General features: G+C 40.5%; 1 protein-coding gene across 1 annotated transcript in view; it reads left to right on the forward strand.

Annotated features, from left to right (window-relative positions):
• The window catches only part of ift27 (intraflagellar transport 27 homolog (Chlamydomonas)), a 29,448-nt gene extending 6,922 nt beyond the window's left edge, over positions 1-22,526 (forward strand). Inside the window, exons 3-7 of the mRNA XM_063204908.1 lie at positions 3,624-3,683; positions 10,929-10,988; positions 11,875-11,992; positions 12,227-12,339; positions 22,130-22,526. Of these exons, the coding sequence (XP_063060978.1) occupies positions 3,624-3,683; positions 10,929-10,988; positions 11,875-11,992; positions 12,227-12,339; positions 22,130-22,231 (453 nt within the window). The 3' untranslated portion in view covers positions 22,232-22,526. The remainder of the gene's footprint in view (positions 1-3,623; positions 3,684-10,928; positions 10,989-11,874; positions 11,993-12,226; positions 12,340-22,129) is intronic.
• Positions 22,527-22,803: the final 277 nt, after the last annotated feature.

Here is a 22,803-nt window from a genome sequence, read left to right on the forward strand (position 1 = left end):
TCCTTTCATCTACCATTTTAATTCCTCTTCCTCTCCTCTCCTCTCCTCTCCTCTCTTGTGCTCTCCTCTATACCCCTCACCTCTGCTCTTTCTTCCTTGTCTCCTCTCTCCTCCGTGGCCCTCCCTTAATGAGTGCTCATTGACATTCTGCTGGGCGACTCAGTATTGAGCCCCCCCCCCATCTCTCTCTCTCTCTCTCTCTCTCTCTCTCTCTCTCTCTCTCTCTCTCTCTCTCTCTCTCTCTCTCTCTCCCTCTTGACTCTGCCATCTTGGAGAGGGATGGACTCCATTGCAGTAATATGACGGCGTGCTGTGCGTACTGTGTAGTGGGCAGAGGGCTGTGATGCGGCATCTGTGTGCCTTTGCTGCTCCCACTTTTACGAGATTTTCTTTGTGTGTATGTGTGTGTGTGTGTGTGTGTGTGGGGGGGGTTAGTGGTTGCAGGGCTGGACTGGGGGAGAAATAGAGCCCAGGCACTTTTGGCTTAAAGGCCCCCTTAAAGGGGCCCCTCATAATGAGCGTGGCATAACTGATTGGGCCCCGATTGTCAAACAAGTAAAAGAAAAAAATATGTATATCCGTATATCTCAAAATAGGGGCCCTAGAGGGTGCGGGGCCCAATGGGAAATGCCCGCTATGCCAGACGGCCAGTCCATCCCTGGGTGCTTGTGCGTTTCTGTTGGTGTGTGTGTGTGTGTGGGGGGGGGGGGCTGCTTGTGTTTGTGCGTATGTATGTGTGTGTGTGTGTGGTGTGGCATCTGTTCCAGTCACACCTGGCTGCTCGGCCCCTTCTAACCTGCGGAGCTCCTCATCTGCTGAAACTAATGAGGTCGAGGGAGAAGGAAGAAGAGAGGAGAGGAGGGGAAGGGAAGGGAGGAGATGAGGAGAGGAAGAGAAGTGAGGAGGGGAGGAGGAGAGAGGAGGAGAGGAGAGTGGTGGAGAGGAGAGGAGAGGAGGAATAGAGAAGGGGAGGAAAGGAGAGGAGAGATAGAGAAGGAGAGTAGAGGAGTGGGTAGAGAGGAGAGGAAAATACTAGAGACTTGAGCAACAGACAGGAGTAGAGAGGAGAGCAGAGGAACAGAGGAGTAGTGTGTATGAGGAGAAGTAGAGTAGACGAGTGGAGAAGAGATGACGAGCGTGAATGGGAATAGAAGAGAAGAGAAGGGATGTGGAGGAGGAGAAGGTGGTAGAAGGAGAGTAGATATGAGTCGTTGGCTTTCGGGAGTAGCAGCGATGCCGTGCTAAGTAAGACGGAGCGACTGGCAGTTAGGTAACACATCCATTAACATTTGAAGAGCGCCAGGTTAGGTCTGCCAGCTTCATCACAGAGCTGCAGATTGTGCCGTTGGCATTTAAAGACTGGGAAGCTCGCCTAGTTTCCGGGATCCCAGCTCACTCTAAACCTTGACAAAATGGGGAATTTTGAGCACTGCCTGCCTGCAGTGTGGAAGCGATTGTTTTTGACGGATCCATGAGCGATCAATAAAAGTGGAAGTAAACAAAACAAAAAAAACAAACCCTGCTATTCTCCTTAGCACAGCTAAGTTCAGTGAGGAACCGATCTACAGTTACTGTACTGTAGTTGATCAACTGATCATGATGTTAAAGGGCAACTTCAGCCAATTTTAACATGCACTTGGAATGCTCACACTACCATGGTCTTGTCAGTACCTGAGATTTTTGTTTTCAGCCTTTTCCAAGATCCTGGTCATTGTAATGGGGGCAGGTGTTTGTTTAGATTTCAAAAAAACATCTTGATTTATTCCCAAAAACATCCAAAAGGTTATGTAACATCAGCAGACAACTAGCAAACAGCGATACCTTTTTGGAAAATATTTGGAGTTGGCCTATGTTAAGATTTTTTAAAATGTAAACAAAAGCTGCCCCCATTAGAGTAGCTCTTATCTCGGAAAGGGCTGAGCCAAAAAAAGCAGCATCACCAGGTACTGACAAGTCAAGGGTAGCGTGAGCAATACAATAGCATGTTGAAGTTGTCAGGCGCTCCTTTAAGATACAGTCAATCCGGAAAGTATTCACAGCGCTTCCCTTTTTTCACATTTTATTATCTTACAGTCTTATTCCAAATGCTACAAATGAATCTCTGTTGTCAAAATCCTACACAAATTTGTATATATATATCCTTATCGTGATATAAAAGTGTATATCGTGACCTTTCTCCTATATCGTTTATATCGTGATAGTAATTTTATCAATTTTATACAATTGAATATCATGTAATTACATTTCATGTTGTCAATACACACTATAAGTTAATGTAACTGTAAAAATAAGAATAAAAAGACCCATTTTAAAGAAAAAATAAAGAGCGAATAAGGAGAATAACTGAAAACGTATGGAATTGTGCTATATCGTGATATCGTTATCGTGATATAAAGTAATCCATATCGTGATATTGTTTTTTTTTCCATATCACCCAGCCCTAAGTTGCTGCCAAAGGTGGTTCTACAAAGTATTAAGCAAAGGCTGTGAATACTTTTGTAAATATGATTTCTTTGTTTTTTATTTTTATAAATTTTCAAAACTGTCAAGACAACTTGTTTTTCATGTGGTCTTAATGGAATAATTTGTGTAGGATTTTGACATGAGACATTCATTTGTAGCATTTGGAATAAGGCTGTAACATAATAAAATGTGAAAGAAGTGAAGCGCTGTGAATACTTGCCGGATTGACTGTATTGTTTCGGGCATTTTAATGGCAATATTGTAAATGAAAGGAAAACCTAATGTTTTTTTCTTTTCAAATTATGTGCAGCATCAGTATTATAAATGCATTTTAGGTCTGCTCATTTTAAATGTATTCTGTGATGGAATTAATGAAAGTTAAAAACCTCAGGCAAAAACATTATTTTTCTTGCGAAAAGGGGGTAGACACCGGTGAGGGTAGAGGATGACCCACTTTTGCAGTGCATACTGTACATGATGATGCAGTATGCCACTAGCATAGACTGGCACTGGTGTTGACCTCACTGGCGGAAATGTGGTATGATATAGGGTGTGGTGATATTTCTTGACGGACTGAGTCAGGCCGCGTTCTAGTCATGGCATCTGCAAACATAGACTCAAATATCTGACGGAGTGTAAGTTAGTTGATGTGGTACCTACATTAATAGTGAATGGCCATGAGTAATCATTGTCAATGAAAAGTTAAATGTTTTTATTTCGCTTGTCGTTCCAATGCTGTGGGACTTTAGGGTGTTACTATGACATTTGTTGCCTTGGGGGCCACCGCCTTGTCTGTCTATGCCGAGTGCGGGCCCTGGGCTAATTTACATGGTTGGATGCCTTTGGTATTAGCTCAATACAGTCATGAACATCATTGTATAGTATGGTCCCTGGGATACCATACTTACTGACTTCAAGGGTTCAATGAGTTCATCTGTCACATGCATGGAGACACTGACTTCTGTGTCACATGTAGTATATTTTGTGAGCTCAGTAGCCTACAATCTTTATGTTAATAGAATTAGGAAAGAAGCTTCTCCTCTTTTTTTGCCCTATGACAACATAGTCACATACTGCACTGAAGCTACTTACCTATTGGAGCGCCTTTTTTGGGTGATAACATAACTACTAGTATTTAACATCATTTGTCTTCTTTTCAGACAACTGTGGTGGAAGTGCTGACAAAATGCGTGACCATCCCAGACACCAGTGACAGTGTGGTGAGTTAGCGCTACCTCTTGTGTTTAGTTCAGTGCTTTAGTGCTTAACCCCTTTGCACAGAGTCTCTGTTATAACCTTTCTGTTACCAAAATTGCCATAACCAAGTCCGAATCTGTTAAGGATCGTCTTTGTACAGGTGGGCCCGCCCGTTCAGTCTGTGCTGAAATGACTTAACTACGTCATAAGCATAACAACATTGCTGTGACAGTGCATAAAGCCTTAAGTAACTGATTAAGACTAATAGATAAGGCCTTTACAGTTATATTAGTCATTACAATTTTTGCACTGTTAGTTTATAACAGAGGCGCTGCACAACGGGTTTAAACCTCTTAGCAATGTAATAGCAATGTTGTTATGATGTAGTTGAATCTACTCAGCAATGAGTGACCGCATCTGTGCAAAGAGGCTGCATTTAAGCTACATAATGAATGTGCCTGACCTCCCTCCAGACATCTACTTGAATGTATTCAGAGCTTCAGATTCGTCCAATTTATATGCACAACAGAGACCATATTTTTTTTCTGTTTCAGCTACAATGTGCTTTCTAATCATTTTATAAAGCTGTTTGGGTGTAAAAAAATCAATAAATGTTATGCAAATAATCTTCTGAAGCAGACTCAATGATACTGTGTGGAAATTTTTCGTAATATTCCATCAACTGTGGAAAGTGATTTTGCAATCCTCCAGCAGTCATTAAACCCACATCAATGCACGCCTCAACGATTGCTCTCTTTTTACATAACCCACACATTTTTTTTCTGTGCCCTTGCCTATGGTACACATGCACATACTTTACCGCCCTTAACAGTTGCAATGAAGCAGTCATTACTGACAAGCAGTTTCTGTTGTTTATTGTCGAAGTCATTGTAGATGCAATGAATACAATTATATCATCAATGCATACAACAGAGCGATATGATAAGGGATAACGGCCTCCTCAGAAGACAAGTTGCCATGAATATACTGACTGGGCCAAGGCAACTTGCTCGCCTCCAGCTTGCCATCATTTCCACAGAACTGGTCAACTTGTCCCTTTATTAATAATCCCTCATTGCATATGAGTGATTCTCTAATTCGCCTACACTTTTAAGTCCGTGGATTTTATTTGGCAATTCCACTAACTATTAACTGCATCCAATGATGTTTTGGACATTAGAAAACATTTATCTTTCATATAATACAGAAAGTGTAGACATAGCATTATTTCCCTCAGCAAGAATGAATATTTAATACTGGTTTTGGGCATTTTCATGCCATCCTGTTTTCCAAATGTCAGATTCAGTCTTCATATTAGCATGTAAAGAAACTTGTTTTGCCCAAGACAATTGCAAATGTTGATTCACAGTAATCATCACAATATGACAAAACTGTCAGAAAGACCACTGTCCTTTCCATTATACATGAAATTTGCCATTTTGTGTTTGTCCACGAAAACTGTGTTAACCGTGTTACGGTCTGAAACCTCCTCCATAAATCAGTAATGGTTTGGTCTTAGGCCATACGAATAACATCACGTGATGTCATAACCTCTTTGGCAGGATACGGGAAGACTTTTTGGTAAATTTTGAGCTCCATCCTTCCATAATTTAATCCATTCTTTTTCATGTTCTCATAGCGGGAAAATTGCCTGTCAACGGTGTTATCAACATATTCATAAGAATCTGAATTAGAAATCACATGTAGAAAAACACAGATAAAGCAAACAGATACATGAATTGATTAAGGTGTTGTGGTGGAACTTCTGAGGTCCTCAGTTAGCACAGCACCATAAAAATGGCTGAAATGTCAACGGTGTTACCGTCAATGGTGTTACAATTAAGTATGACAGTCAGGGTTGCCAGATGAGGCTGATGATTTCCAGCCCAAAAAGTGATCAAAATCCGCCCTAAAAACCTGCCCAATTCTATTGATTTATATGGCAGTGGGAAGGTTTTTCTGATGAATGCCATTTTTACCCGCACCCGGCCATCCTAAGCAGCCCAATTGGGCGGGAACCAGCCCAATCTGGCAACACTGATGACAGTTGAGGAGGAGTATGTTTTTGCCAATTTATATCCATATTGACAGACAAACAAACAAAATAATTTGTGTTCTAGGGAAATGGGTTTGTCTGCTCTGTTTTTTCTGCTAAAAAAGTGCCGACTTGTTCCCCTGCACTGTTGACCGTAACACCGTTGAGTAACACCGTTGACTGTTTTGAAAGTGTTTTTGCGCTATTGATCCCTTATGTGTTGGAAAAATCCTTTGAACATACACTAGGGATTATCTCTGGAGAAGGAAGTCTTGTGTAAGGAGGGTGACTATATTCAAATCAGACGTTACAGGGATTTATGATGAAAAATGTGTCAGTCTGTATCACAGTGACTCATAAAATCCTACTTATGAAGCTCAACAATCACATTTTCTATATCAGTTGCACAGATTAATGACAACATTACTGCTAAGGGACATAAGCACTTTCAAACATATATTGTTTCAACTCTGTAGTATTTTTATATATGTTTGAAATGACATAGTATTTGTCCATAACACTGTTGACAAAATAATTAAGCAAATGTTCGCTTTCATTAGAGTATTTATCAAATGATTTAAGATTAAGCTTGGCAATTTGTTTGTTTGGAAACTTAAATATATACACTATGTAAACATCTAGGTCATTTAGTTGAAAAAAAATACTGATAATTGACATTTTGCTTTTGCCAAAAGCGTAGGGGAATCGTAGAATCACTCATATATATATTATTATAATATACTGCTCAACGCTACTTTTAAATAAACAATTACAGTATCTTGGATATCAATTAGTAAAATGTTCCAGTTGAAAATCTGTAGTCACACGAGGCTGCAGTCACAAATGATTTCATTTTTGCAGTTCTCTAAATCAGTGTTTCCCAACCTTTTTTGTCTCGCGTACCCCCTAAACCTCTTAGTTGTGCCATGAGTAAGCTTACCCCCTAATTCATGTTCTATATCACTTTCTCTGTCCTGATGTGACTGCTCCATACATTTGTATTAGGGGTGGTACGGTTCACAAAAGTCACGATTCGGTCCATATCACGGTTTCAAGGTCACGGTTTTCGGTTTTGTACGGTTCTGTTTTTTTTTTTTTTTTTTTAAGTAAATAAAATTCATTATTCACTGGAAATGTATAATATAAAAATTACAATGAAAATGTAAGCTTATCATGGGCATGTTGAATTTGACTTCATTTAACCTGTAACAAGGTGAAGTTACTGAAAGAGGAAAGATATCAATGATTTTAACATGCTTCCATTTATTTCACAAAAAGGGAGAACTAAGTCCTAACTTTTAAGTTGACAAATATTCAAATATTACATGCTATAACACATTTGATGTGTAAAAATAAAACAGCTACACTCCTGTAGGCAATGGGACCATTAGGTCAGTGCAGTATGACTATTTTGGTTAATGACACACTGAGAACGAATTGGACTTTTATTTTGATACCGCTTTCTCCGAGTTTTGCGCTTAGGATGAAAGTTGCTTCCTATCATGAAACTGCCGGCCGTGAGAGGCATAGAAGTGAAATCAGAAGTCAAATTCAATTTTAAGTGAACAAGTGATAGGGTTAGGTTATGTTAAAATGTGACAGTTAAGGTAACAAATAATTTAAAAAGATCGTTTTTTTTAGAATTGTAGGCCTATGCACAAGAATGTCTCAAAAAACTCCTGTGAAGCTGAGCCTGTTAAAACAGTCAAGTTTTATTTTGGTTATAGTGTTAAACATCAATGTTAACTAGGCAACAGCACAAAGTCCCCTTCATTCCATCAGAGTTTAACTGGCCTCATATAATTAGGCCTAACAGTTAAGGACAGCGCAGTGAATCTGATGGACATGTTCAGTTATCTCGCATTTTGCCGTCCGGGATCCCCATTCAATGCCACGTGGATATAGCCTACACTAGGCTACTGTAACGTAAGTCATAGTCTACTTTGTTCTGCTAATCTGTCACTTTTTGTAAATTCATGTTCATTTAATTTAAATTGGTCAGAATAAAGGCTGGGGGCAGTCACTTGCGCTAACGTGGAGAGAGAGCTGGGAGAGGGAGACGCTGCTGACCGACCTGCACTTGCGCAGGCTACTGTAGCCTACTGTAGTCAGCTGGTGCATGCTGTTACATTATGCATTTCATTTGGCTGATAGAAGTCAGTCTTTCCACACCCAATTTCCTACGTAGTCTTTGTGTTCTATGCTTGTAAAAGTAGTAGGATTTTAATTGCGTCGTGCGCCGGAGGTCACTCTCTTTTTTTTTTTGGAAACCGTGGACACCGTGCGGTTGCGCACCACCCCGTTCCGTGACATCCAGACCGTACGGTTTCGGTTTGCTACGCAAACCGTTCCATGCCTACATTTGTATAATAATATCTTTCCAAGTACTCCCTGCAGTGTGCTCGCGTACCACTAGTGGTACACGTACCCCTGGTTGGGAAACATTGCTCTAAATGACTATTACTATATTATACTATGTTTACATTGTGTTATATGTTGTCTAATTCATTATACAATTCACCAGAGATGATTGAGAAGATTGAGACAGTTAATGCAGAGTTTCTTGTGGTGTCCATGTGACGTTAAGGTTTTTAAAGGGACACTGTGTGAGATTTTTAGTTATTTCCAGAATTCATGCATCCCATTCATTAATGTTTTTTATGAATACTTACCACCACCATCAAATTCTAAGTATTCATTATGACTGGAAAAATTGCACTTTTCATACATGAAAAGGGGGATCTTCTCCATGGTCCGCCATTTTGAATTTCCAGAAATAGCCATTTTTAGCTGGAAAAATGACTGTACTTGGACCATTCTAGAAAATATTAGTTTATTACTTCAGAAATGTTCATGAAAAGTTCAAATTTGGCAATAGGCAGCCCATTTTCAATTCACAGCATAATTGCAGTACCCTTTTTGACCATTTCCTGCACAGTGTCCCTCTAACTGCAATCCTATGGCAGCCATGCCTATTTTGGAGATCAGACTTGGCAACATGGCATCATGGCAGACAGTGCAAATGAATAACATGCCGGCGGCTTGAACGGTACATTTCGTGTGTGCACCACGACTTTGCATGTTAAATCGTGCTATACAACACAGGTAAGGGTCAGGGGTGGTTTTGGTGTGGGCAATTTCACCATTTTCTTTGCTTGTTTCGCTGTTGTTGGCTAAAGTAAAGCGGCATAAACTTTGCTTTACTGACAGTTTAGGGTTAGGGATGGTTTTGGCCAGGGCACAGATTAGGGTAAGCGTACCCATTAAGCCCATGTACCCTTTAAGCCCACTTTCAACTTTGAGGTTAATTTAAAGAAAGGGAAAAGGTGAATTTTGTTGTTCATCACCCTATCCAATTAAAGGGTTTAGTAACTGACAAAATGTTTTTTATTGCAAACAAATCACATTTTTTATCGTCGAGTTATCCCCATCCAAGTGAACCCAGTCTCAGGACTACTGACAAGAAGTTGCCTCAAAACTTTGCTGTTTTGGGACATGTCAGAAATCATAGCATTTCAGCTAGTTTAAGTAAAATATTTTGAAAATACTTTCATATTTAGTGAACTAAGAGGTAAATGTAATGATTTTTATATATATATACATGCAGTGTTTTACTAAATTATAGCATTTCCCTTCAAATGGAAAGATGTGTTTTATGAGCGAGCAAACGCCGATATTCTCTTGATACAACCACACACCATCTTTATCTTACTCTACCGTAAGACTTAAGGTGGTTAGGTATGAATTCTAAGCATATTCCAGTTTGTTTGGCATTGATCTTTAAAGAAATGCATCATGAAATGTTTTTGTGGAGTTGATTATTTCCATAAAATAGCTTTTTGTATAGGCGGGCTTAATGGGTACAAGGTGGGCTTAAATGGTACACCCCATTGAAATGCATGCAAGTTGGCATGCATGCTAATGAAAAATGCCTTTGAGGGACATAAAAAGTGCTGTACAATCTGAAGTAGTAGGTCAAAAATGCGTAATGTAATGAACTAACAATAATCAATAAGAAAAAATAAATTTCTCTGTTTGGATGAAGAATTTTATGAAGTATATGAAGTAAGAGATGCTGTAATGTTTAATTAGGTTTTATGCATTATTTTTTAGCAAATCTTACATTTTGGGAGAATATTTTGATCTGAAACCATTTATGCCATGTAGGCTACACTGTTTAAACTCAACTCACACACCTCACCAGGTATTTTGATAGAGAAATAACAAGTGGGCTTAAATGGTACTAAAGGTACCATTTAAGCCCATTCAGACTTTTCACTTTTCTCGTAAAAAATCTTCATATTGTACTTTGAAATATTCATCAATTCAGTGATAAACATTGAGAAGAGAGGTAAATCTTACTATTTAAGAAATCATTTCACAAAAAAATTGTGTGAAGATGATTGAAAAATAAAGCAATTTAGATTTTGGTGGGCTTAATGGGTACGCTTACCTTAGCAACAGAAGTTTGCAGTGGCCGCGGGAAAACGACTTGCCTCTCGTCAGCCTGGACACGTGACAAAACGTGTGTTGTAGAGCGCAAGTTAAGGGCAGATTATAGTTCAGCAACGCACCCGTTGGTTCTGGTCGCTAACCACTGTTTATGTAATAGATCTGTGCACAAGGTCTCATGTCGTTAGCCACATTTGGCTACATAGCTACAAGACTACAGCACAGTAGTCAGACTGCAGGCATTGTGCCGCGAGTGCTAAACTGATGTATTGTTTGTTTGTTACTTACTAGTTTAGTCATTGTTTCATTTATTTACACACACTAGAAAGAAAGCGTTCGTATTTCACAGAATATTGACAGTTTGGCTCTCGTAAACTACCGGAAAACTGTGCCGCCACGAGAACAAGGAAGTAGCGAGACGAGCAATCACAGCCTTTTCTCTGCGACCTTCGCAACCGTTTGACGTGTAGTCAGGATTTTCTTGAGGCGCGCGACGACGGTTGCAGAGCCTCTGCGCGGGGGGCATGGTTGCGCACAGACGATTGCAGAGGCTTTGCAACCGTCAGCGACAATAAGTATAAATTGGCCTTTAACATGCAAAGTCGGTGCACCAACACGCGGAATGCGCAAGCTTGAAATAACACGCCATGATGCCAGTCTGGACTTGAGCCCACTTTGTTGCATTGGTGGCACAAAGTATGATGGTTATGATCTTGGTTACCACGTTGAAAATCTTTCATTTCATGTCATTGTCCTCAAACTCTTGTGTCCTTTGCTGTAGGAGCTGTACATCTTTGACTCGCCGGGGAGAGAAATCTTTGCAGAAGCCTGCGAGAAAATGGTATGTGCTTCTTTTTTTTTTTTTCTTTATGTTCATACACCCTCACACATTTTGAAAATGGTACGTGCTTCTTTTTTTTTTTTTCTTTATGTTCATACACCCTCACACATTTTGAAAATGGTACGTGCTTCTTTTTTTTCCCTTCTTTATGTTCACACACCCACACACATTTTGCTTATAATGGTTGTAATATTATACTGCTTACAATGCTCTGAGTAGTATCATCACCAACAAAGACTTGATTCCTATCGACTATGTCAACATGGCAATAAAATACTTGAACTTGATTAGACTGTGTCTTTTGTGAATGCATAGCATGCTCAGGTTGCAGTATGTCGAAAGGAAATTCATATACTTCAGCAGTGCGCAGCACTACACAGTAGCACACATCAGGTCGGCGCAACCACAGACAGTGCCACTATTGTATGGATTTTTTGTGGACTATCTAACAAGCATATTCATTGCAGCATGTCAACGACCAATTGGTAATTAACTTATGGGCATTAGATGCCATTGCGCCACCTGACGTCTGAGCCCAATAAAATGTCTTTCACCCTTTTACATATTCATCATTCTAAATTTGTGTTTTTGTGGGCACTCTGTCATCAGATAGAGTAGAGAGAGAGGTTGCATTGGCCCATTGTTTCCGGGTTCTATTATTGGGGGGGAAATCCCCCTTTAGGCAGACCTAGGCAGACCTGAGGACTGTTCTATTCAATGCTAGGAGCATTATGACACGCCCCTTTAGGCAGACCGGAACCTGGTCATGTTAGGTGCCCATAGAAACCTATTATGTTGGCATATCTCTATACTTAAAGAATCTCTGCTGTCATTGTGCGTGCGTGCGTGCGTGCGTGCGTGTGTGTGTGCATGTCTCCTGTGCCAGTGGGGGCAGCCGTCGGTGCTGTGCGTGGTGTTTGACATCAGCAGCGAGGCGTCCTTTAACAGCTGTGGCCGATGGCTGGAGCGCGTCAGGGCACAGTGCCAGGGACAACAGGTACCCGGTAAGAAGAACCACATTGCCTTTAATAATATAATATATTATACTGTACTGTAATAGCATATAATATATACACGTATAATGTAAAATATATAATATCATACTGTATTTTATATATTATACACTCTATAATAGAATAGAATAGAATAGAATAGAATAGAATACTGTATCTTATCTTATCTTGCCTTGTCTTTTATTGTATTATATTATATGCGTGTGTGCATGCGTGTTTCCGCAGGTGTCCTGGTGGGTAATAAGTCGGACCTGTCGTCCAGGCGGGAGGTGGAGGTGGCGGTGGCCCAGGAGTGGGCTCAGCAGCAGGGCCTGGAGTACTTTGAAACATCCGTGGTAGTAAGCATTATTCCGCGCACGCACACACACACACACACACACATACACACACACACACGCAAAGTAGGGCCTGGAGTACTTCGAAATCTCTGTGGTGAGCACTGTGGCCACACACATAGACACACACACAAAAAGCAGGGGCTGGAGTACTTAGGGGCAAGAGAGAGGCGGGGAAGGACTGGCAAATGACCTGGTGATGTAAACGTCATCTAATGCCAGGTTGATGTGCTAATTAATAGGGCTGTAATGATGCACTCAACTCAGGATTCGATTTGTCTCACGATATTTGACCTATGGTTCGATACACACCACGGTTTTTAAAACAAATCTTTTAAAATGAATTAATTTGGTTTTTGTCATTGTTACGACCCCAGCCTTTTTAGGGGCGCAGCATGAAATGGAGACTAGGGCTGCACAATATTAGGAAAATATGCGATGCATAACATCACTGTATACCGCGATAGCGATATTGCTTGCGATATTTAATATATACATATATTTTCGCCTCTCTACTTGCCATTGTACATTTTATCATGTATGAAACAATGGAGAGCAATGTTTTATTTCCAACATCATTGTTATGAGGAAAAAACATACAGCATCGATTTAAAAGGTCAACCTTTTTAATACCTTTTTAAACCTTTTCACCAAATTTGCCGTTATAAAAATGTAAAAAGTAGGGACGCGATTTAACAAACTTTTAGCCGTGATATTCCGATACCGACACATTTTCGATATATTGTGCAGCCCTAATGGAGACCACACAAAATTCAAAGTTTGAGGTTATTTATTTAGAATGAAAAATAAACAATGAATAAACAGGTGTCTAGGGGAATAACTGGGTGTTTGTGAGTGAAGGATGAGTACTCTGTGCGAGACGGTACATGCACACAGGGACGGCACGTTTCCTTAACGTCTCTGTGAGCAGTGCGAGTCCGAGAGGTTCGCGGGCTGCCTTTCACACTGCACAGTCAACGTCCACGTTCTATTGGCGGGCAGCAGCCAATCATTTTCAATGGGAGCCGCGCATTGAACGCGGACATCCGCGCAGGAAAATAGACTCGAGTTCTATTTTCAAGGAGCAACGCGGACATGTCCGATCAGGACGGACATGCGCCGCGCTTACACCGCGTTCCTGTGTGCAAGGCATGATTTGTTTTCATGCATTCTAACCGTTTCGGACTGATAACGGACACGTTCTGTGGACGTACTGTGGATGTCTGCGCCGTTGGTGTGCATGTACCGTCATAGAGTGTGGCTCGGGCGTTTTTTTTTGTCCGAGCCCGGCCCTCAACCGACAGAAAAGTGGTCCCGAGCCGAGCCCGAGACTAACTCAAATGTTTGTGTCCGAGCCCGACCGAAGCCCGAGACCAATTTCATAACAACAGAACCATGTGCGCAAGCAAGATTTGCACACAGCCAATAATAATCTCTTGAATACGAATAGCCTACCAACATTTTCATTATGCATATTCAATTAGGCTACTTATTTTTCAAATCACAAAACGGACGTTTGCATGAACTGAAATGTTTCCTCTGGTTGCTTACAATTTTCACAATGTCTGTTTGCTCCGACCCGAGTCCGACAGATATATATCATAGTCCGGGAGCCGTGGGGTTGAACCCAGATTTCTTTGATAAAGTTTTTTTTTTTGCTTTATCTGATAGATTTTAGGCAAGTCTTCAAGATTTCAGACGATGCCCGGTGATATCCCTTGAGCATTTCCAGATTTTGAGCCTTTATTGTCCCATAAATGCAAATTATGACAAAAAACTAAAGACACCTAATATTACTGTGAATAATGTTACAAAATGTACCAAATTGCTTATATTACCTGAAAAACATTCACATTGGACTGCCTTAACACTGCCCTTATTGAAACAAACCCAATATGGGGTAATAATGAACCCTTTCATAACAGCAATCCCACAAATAAGGCGAGACACTGTAGGTGAATATGGTATTTTTTTTAACTTGCTGATATCAATATGAAACTTTATCAGATGATTACTCGTATGAATTGGAGAAAAAAATGTATTAGAAGTTTTCTATATTTTATGTTTAAATATGCTAATTAGGCTATTATCTAATTAAATATGCACTAATTTGCCTATATTTTGATGCAATGAATCTGACCACCTGAAAATGCCAGCTTCAAAATTCCTTTTTTATTTTGTTAATATCGTACATACAAGAATATTTACTGTGGTTAATTGTGGCTCCTTTTGTTATCCAGGTACAGAGAAAATACTGCTAATAACCTTAAAAAATGCGATTTCGACCTATTTTTATGCATTTAGTTATATAAATCAGGTCATGAATGACAAATCAAGAAATGCCTCAGTAAAAACATTCACAAGATTGCTTAGAATAAGACTGTAAAGTATGGAACGGATTGTGCATTATGAGATCCTGCATAACATCACATCATGACAACATACATGACAACATCGCCGGTAGGTAGCCTACCACAAATAGCCAACCTAAAAGAACCCCTCCCCCCCCCCAAAAAAAGAACAACAGAGTGTGGGCTGTTGGCTGTTCGTTGGCTGTTCCAAAAGATGAGTAAAGAAATGACATCCAGTGTATCCAGACTGGTATTGAATGATCACTTAAATCCATAAAGCCATCAAATAAGATCTGTACATGCATTTAAATTTACACAGAAAGACCTACACTGCAACATACAGTACCGCATGCTCAGAGAGAGAGAGAGAGACAGAGATCTAAACATAGGAAAACAGCTATACATTATATATACTGTTGAGTCAAAAAAATTAAGTCAATCCAGTGTATCCTGACTGGTATTAAATGATCACTTAAAAGTCCATAAAGCCATCAAATAAGACATGTACATGACCTGTCTGCACCTATNCAACATACAGAGTCCTTAACACCTAAAACACCTATAGCCTACATTATATACACTACACACACGCGCACACAAACACACACACACACACACACACACACACACACACACACACACACACACACACACACACACACACACACACACACACACACACACACACACAGTAAAGCTCACACAACATTGGTTCGGCAGCATCCCAGACGAAAACATGCACAGAAAATGGTGCAAGGCACACTGTACAGCTACATTTCTTAGAATTGCAGGGGCTTTTACTCTTGCAATCACATCTGATCATCTGTAAAATGTAGTCTGGTGCCACTTTGACATTTTCTGGAACACTTATTGGTATCAGTGCTTTGTTGCATGGGTCTTTCTTCCATCCAAATGCTTCAGGAGATAGTTCAGGTGGAGTGTGAACCAATGTCCTCCACAATATTGCTTGAAAATGAGCCCTTTTCACATTCTCAAGAAATGCCTCTGTTGTTGGTGGAAGAGCAGCCAGGTTAGGTGAAGATAAATGACCTTTCCCATTCTTTTTCCCCCATACCACCAACCTTGTATGTGACATGCTGATACTGTCTGGAATGCCATAACATGCCGACACAAAGTTAGTGGCCTCACTGGAAAGTTGTTGGAATGGTGCCAGCACATTTAATGTCATTACCAATTGATGTCTTGATAACAAAGCCTTTACCAATACCAAAATAGGATGGCGCAGTGTCACACCCTGATATGGCATGGGCTGGTAAAAGGTCAATTACAATGTCATTTTGTGGATTTATATTTTTTAATTTTATCTCTTTCCATGTTAATACGACCACCACTGAAATTATGTACTTTGTAGGCAAACAAATAATCAGCCAAAAATTATGTAATTATTACTTAAAATTTTTATTTTGTGTTACAACAGCACAGGAAGAGTAAATAGCAATGTATGAAATGGTGAAATTCTGTGTTGAATTAGTAATCCTTTCTGGGTATGTCTGAGCTGACACCACCAATATTCGCCTAAATGTTACATATTTCTGCTTGACAAACAGCTAGTTATGTAATTGTCTAAAATGTATTTGGTACGAGGACACTTTCTCCACTTTGATGTGGCAGGCCTACCACCCAGAATGCTCTATGGTTAATCATAGTGCAGTTATGAAGCTGTCAAAAGCTTGCGGGCTATGGATGCAGCGAAATCAACATGAAAGGGTTAATATCTGAAATTGGCACATCACCCACTCTTATCCTGATGGGTAAGTGTTGGACAACTACAAACAGCAAAACCAAACAACCCACTATGAGATATAAAGCCACGTTTGGCGAAATGTTGGCCTTTGTGTCTCCGACTTGGAAAATCAGGCTTTTTGGGTGAATGCCCCGCCCCCAAACATGCATGACCCCACCCCCACTGATGTCCATACCTCACCACCTGTTCTTATACACATCCTACCATGTAAACAAACACAAAATTAGTATGGTATAGGGTATTTGGTCAGCATAACATGAATTGGGAGCCAAACACTGTTGTAATCTATGGCTGCAGCACATCAAGCATAAAAGGCTCAATATCTGAAAATGCTCAAGGGATATCACCGGGCATCGTCTGGAATCTTAATAGGATCACCTTAAGCAACCACAAACTGCAAAGAAAAAAACTTTATCAGACGAAACTGGGTTCAGCTGATATTTGGCTTTTGGCTGCCGGACTACTGATTCTTGAGAAAATGGCTAAAACAGGTTGTAATGTTGACAGAAAAAAACAAAGTGAATTACAAAATGATATGGTATATCCTCGTAGACTAAGGTCTTGGCTTTTCAGAAATGCACAAGGCCAATCTCCCCATTATGTATTTTTTTCAGAAATCAGGCTTTTCTCCGATCATACCTTGTTTTTTGTCAACACCGTCAGACACAATTAAAAGTTATTAAAATTGTATTGATTTGGTTGCATATGTATCTGGAGTTTTTAAGTGATTATGTGTATTTTTTGGTTCACACATACAGTATGCCTTTAAATGTTGAAAATTCACTTTTGTTCTATTTTAATACTGTTTCATGTGTTCTAATTTTAAAATATGTACCGTCATACGATGCTTACTTAACGCCTAAATACAACAAACAATTTTTTGTAATTTCACAAATATTCGTGCAGGCTTAAATTGGCTATTACTTTGATATTTCAACAACTCCTAAGGAAAATGTTTTAAGCACATTCCTTTAAAATGTCCAAAACTCCTTCTTACGGTGGTGACTTAAGAACTGACGGTGGTGACAGTAATCTGAGAGTGGTGAAAGTGGCCTAATTAGTACCTGCATTTTGCAAAATAAATAGCCCTCTCAAGTCAATGGCATCTTGCATAAACACTTTATTTTTGTGTGTGCACAGTATGAGCATGTGTTTTTACTTCATTAGTTAGATTATCTAGGAAGTAAGCCACTGGTTGTTGAAAATGTGGTAAAAACAGCTTTTAAGTTGTTCAAATCCAAAATAAAGAGGTGTATTATCATAGATGTAGGTCTTGGCTGTGCAGGGAATGCATTGGCCAAGCTCCCCATGTTTAACATTTTTCATAAAATGGGCTCTTTCTTGTTTTGTCAACAGCGGCAGACAGAATTAGAAGTAAAAACACATGTGTACTGTATTAAAGTGAATTACTTTAACAATTCAACATAACTGTAGATACTTATTGTATGCATATTCTTAAAACATGTCAAAAACACGTAAAACATGGGTTTTTTGGTGAACTCCATCAGATGTCACCACCGTCAGGTTTTCTGACAAAAAAACCTCCAAATGCACCTCAGTGGTGGCTAGAGCATAGGTGGCTAACCCGCGGCTCTCGAGCCGCATGCGGCTCTTTGCCTGGTGTCTTGCGGCTCTTGCGTTCATGTCCAAGTTTGTGTTCATGTCCCATAGGCAATATGCATTGTAATTGCGCACACAAAGTTGATTAGAACTATGGCAAATAAGTGCCCTGTGGTCTTGGTACTACTGTAGTAGGCCTTGCCTGAATGTGTCCTGAATGATCACCTAGATGTGTGACATTTGTTATTGCATCGGCCCAAATACAAAACGTGATTTAAGCATGGTCTAAAAATAGCGCTTTAAAAAGTGACCGCGTCTTTCGCTGACTAGACAGAATAGCGGAAGAATGTTTTAACCTGAAAGATTTGGCCATCACTCCTCAAGGCAATTACAACTCTCAATAAGGTCAAGAAAATGTACTACTGTCCATATGTGGATTCTATTGCTCGGATATGGCGGCAATACATGTGCAAATGATTATCTACTCAAGAGAGATGCGTCTGTCTGGAGCAGAGATGCGCCGAGAATCTCTGTGCTGCGTAGCCATCTCTGCGCTCTGTTAGAAGGAGTGTTCATGGCTATTGACCCGAATGTGACATTGTGTTTTTGGTTTAAAATCGACTTATTTTCGCGGGCTATACAAAAAATAGAGCCAAAAATAATGTTCTTTCCTGGTTTTCGCTGTGAATGTCGGCGGTGGTCTATCAGCCATTGTCAAAGCGTGAAGGTGGGAAACAAGTTCAATCGACTTGTCGTTTGTTCGCGCTCAGTTTAGTCTCAAAAAGAAAACTTTGTTTTTCCCCATGGCCCCCTGTCAGCACCCGCTGAAACATTAATGTGGAAAATGAACGGCGATTTGATGAACCAAATAGTTAAGTTTTGGATGCTGTCGTCGTCAAACATCCAATGATAATCTGTGCGCAAGAAAGCAGTGCCTATGTGCGCCTAACCCCCAAATGAGCTAAGAGAGGCGGAGAATCTTTGTGCCACGCTACTATCTTGGTGCTCTGATATAAAGAGTGCTCATGGAAATTATGCTGTGTTTTAAAAGGTGTTTTATTAAAATGTGACCGGTGTAGGCCTACCTGTGTAGGCCTACCCTTGTCTTTTTATGTAACAACATTTTTATCTTGAAAAAAACTTTTCCCCCAAAAAAATTGAAGAAGTAAAAAAAAAGGGAGGGGGGGTAGTCATCTTATAGGCTATTCAGGATTGTCTTGTAGGCAGGCCATTACGTTGGAGTGTAACATCAATCTGACACTTTCCGTGTGTGTGTGTGTGTGTGTGTGTGAGTGTGTGTGTGAGGAAGAGATGGTTAATGTTCATGCCCATGTGTTGTTGTGTATGCTGGTCTGTGGTGCGAGAAGGATGGGTGATGCCCAGGTTGGTGGGTGTGCGCATGTTTATATGCCCGCGTGATGTGTGTGTGCCGATGTGGCTCTTTGCTGTGACACATTACAAAATGTGGCTCTTGGTCTCCGACTGGTTGGCCACCCCTGGGCTAGAGTATCATTTTGGATCACAATTATTACTAACATGCCTAGTAATGTTTCATTAACCAGCACAATTTAATAATATATGGAACAACATGATGAGCAGAACAAAATCTGACGGTGGTGACATCTGACGGTGTGAGACAAAAAAACACTCTTTTAAATATTATGCATTGTTTGTTCACATTAGCCATTTCATTTTCGCTCTGTTTCTTGGGTGCTTCATACCTTTTCTGAAAAAAAGTATATTTATTAACATTAATGTAATACAATACTATTAAAACCCCTTATGGTTGGGACAGTACCAGTGTCCAAACAAATTAACAAATTGAGGACAAAATAGTAAACTTACAGGAGCTTCAGTGATGGTGAAGTATGCAGTAGAGCTAAAGGTTTGAAAAGGGTTCCTCAGTAATGAAAATTACCTTGTGCATACCTGATTTTATTGTCTTTTAGAAAAAATCTGACGGTGGTGACCAATATGCTGGACACATTTTGAGCAATTAGTAAATAATAGTAAATATTGTTTTACATCCACTATGTGCACATCTGTAGAACCACTTTAATATGGTCTTCCACATCATGGTGATATTGTTCAATTCTGTTAGTGATTTTTGTATTTTAAGTCAATTGAAATGATGATGCCAGTCCTTGGGACAGGCGTTTTTACAGGGTGTGGACAGGTTTATAGCCATGAAAAGTAATAAAATTACACTTAAATATTTCAAACAACTGTGTATTCGTGTGACAGACCCCTTGGCCATTACCTGGGTTCATTTTGTTTGTGAAAATTTAGTTGATTTTCAACAGAATTAATATTTTACTGCAGGGACATGTTTTTGCCAAACTTTCAAGGATCAGTGATATATATTTTTTGTCCGAGTCCGGCCCGGCTCGTCGGATTCCGACCAGGCCCGTCGGGCTGCCATACTCTAGTGCGTCACTCAGTATCAGTGGTTGAGCTGCAAAGAAAGAAACAAAGAGTGAGGGTAGGGTATAGAGTGAAGGAGATAATGAAACAGAGCCAGTGGTGAGTGAGGTCAGAGTGCCTACAGAGCAGAGAAGAGAGGAGGACTATGGCCGGCCGCACACTGGCTCCGACAGCACAGCGGTGCACTTTTGCTTCCGACAGAATTCGGACCCCCAAACCCAATTTCACACGAACATTGCATTGATAGTCAATGGGCGGCGCAGACAAAATAGAACTTGTCTCTAATTGCTATCCGACATCGGCAAATGTCTGCGGACATTGGTGCCAGTGTGCGTGGTTCTATTGAAAACAATGGAATCGATTTTAGCTGAGCAGTGCTCAGCACTTTGTCGGAGCTGGTGTGCGGAAGCCCTATACCTTTTCATCCATTAACCAATTAGGCTACCCCATCAAGCTACCCGTGCACTGGCAGGCCTGGGCCTGAAGGGGGCACAGGGGGACGTCACATTATAATTGCCAACATTATCAAATGAGATAATAAATAAAGGCTATGATCATGTATAGGTAGGATAGGTTAGAAAGGCCCACTAATAAAACTTAAACACTTAAAAAAGTAAAAAAAAATAATGATGATTATGAAGCTTGGAAGCACTATCACTAGAGATGGTCTACTATGAATAGAATAGAATTAAAATAATCTCTGCTATCACTTCATATCATGTGGTTGTTTTATGGACTGAAGGGTAACAGAATTTTGAAACAATGGATCATGATGCTGTCTTCTTGCACCACGTGCGTATCGTGATTTCTCAGTTCGATACAATATCGTTACAGCCTTACAAATGAGCGAGGTAAGCCTGTGTGATGAGGAAAAGGCAAATGTCTGAATATCTGGCAGGCAGTGTTGCCAGATTGGGCGGTTACCCACCCAATCAGGCTGCTTGGAATAGCAGTCTGCAGGTAAACGGGAATAATCGGCCATTTGGCGTTTTTTCTGCAGTTTTATGCCCATAGAAATCAATGCAATTTGTTAAAATTGGGCGGAATTTAGCGGCTCCAGGCTCCGGCTTTTTTGCGCACATTTTGGGTGGGATTTGATCAGACACATCTGCCAAACACTGCTGGCATGACTTTTGACTGTTCTCCATCGAGTCTGCCTCTGCTTAGTGAGTGGCTGTGCCCCTGTGCTGCTCCAGGTACAGCGGCCTTCTCTTATCAGGGGGGTGGTCATGGTGCCTTACCTGCCCAGTCACGGTGGCACTGCGGCGGCTTTGAGTCCTGATTTCACGGCCGGGGATGATGGCTGGCCTGGCAGGGCTCCGAGAGAGAGAGAGAGAGAGAGAGAGAGAGAGAGAGAGAGAGAGAGAGAGAGAGAGAGAGAGAGAGAGAGAGAGAGAGAGATATGTCTCACTCACTCTCGTTGTGTGCAAAGTGCTTTCCCACCGGTGTGTGTGTGTGTGTGTGTGTGTGTGTGTGTGTGTGTCTGTCAGGGAGTCACTGGATGGGAATGTGTGTGTGAGTGTGCGTGTGTGTGGGGTCAAATTTCTTTTGACTATATGCCTGTGAATCTGTGCGTCTATGTGTGAGAATTTTTTTTAGGTCCATGTCTATGTATTGCGTGCGTGCGTGCGTGCGTGCGTGTATGTGTGCAATGCATGTATTGTATTCATGTGTGTGTGTGCATGTGTTTCAGAAAGAGATGGAGAACTGTGACGCCCCCTTCGTCTGCCTGGCCCAGGCCTTTCACACACAATACCAGGAGCAGATCAAGACCACGGAGAGTCTAGTGACCTGAACACACACACACACACACACACACACACACACACACACACACACACACACACACACACACACACACACACACACACACACACACACACACACACACACACACACACACCAGGTACAGCCTCACTGTAGATACATATTTATTTTTTTATAAACACTCAAGAGTTACTACAGTCACTGTCCAGTATCATTTTACAGTTACACATGTCCCCAGTGCACACTTAATTATTATAAACACTCCTTTGAGCATTCCACAGTAGCTTCCCAATAAGAAATGATAGTTATAGTTACTGTGTATTCAAGTACAGTGCCCTCCATAATTATTGGCACCCCTGGTTGAGATGTGTTAAAAGCCTTGAAATAAATTCAGTGTTTATTGCAGAAGAATACTGTCACACTGAAAATTGTAGGAAAATGTAGCCTTCAACTCAAATGAATTGTAAGAAAATAAAAAAATCCCTGACTAAAAAACAATTATTTTTCATTAAAGCCACAATTATTGGCACCCTTAACAATTCCCAGGAAATAAATATAATTGAAGCATTTCTGTCATTTCTACAGTAGTTTACAAAGTTT

Source organism: Engraulis encrasicolus, chromosome 1, assembly GCF_034702125.1.
Source record: "Engraulis encrasicolus isolate BLACKSEA-1 chromosome 1, IST_EnEncr_1.0, whole genome shotgun sequence".
NCBI classification, from domain to species: Eukaryota; Metazoa; Chordata; class Actinopteri; order Clupeiformes; family Engraulidae; genus Engraulis; species Engraulis encrasicolus.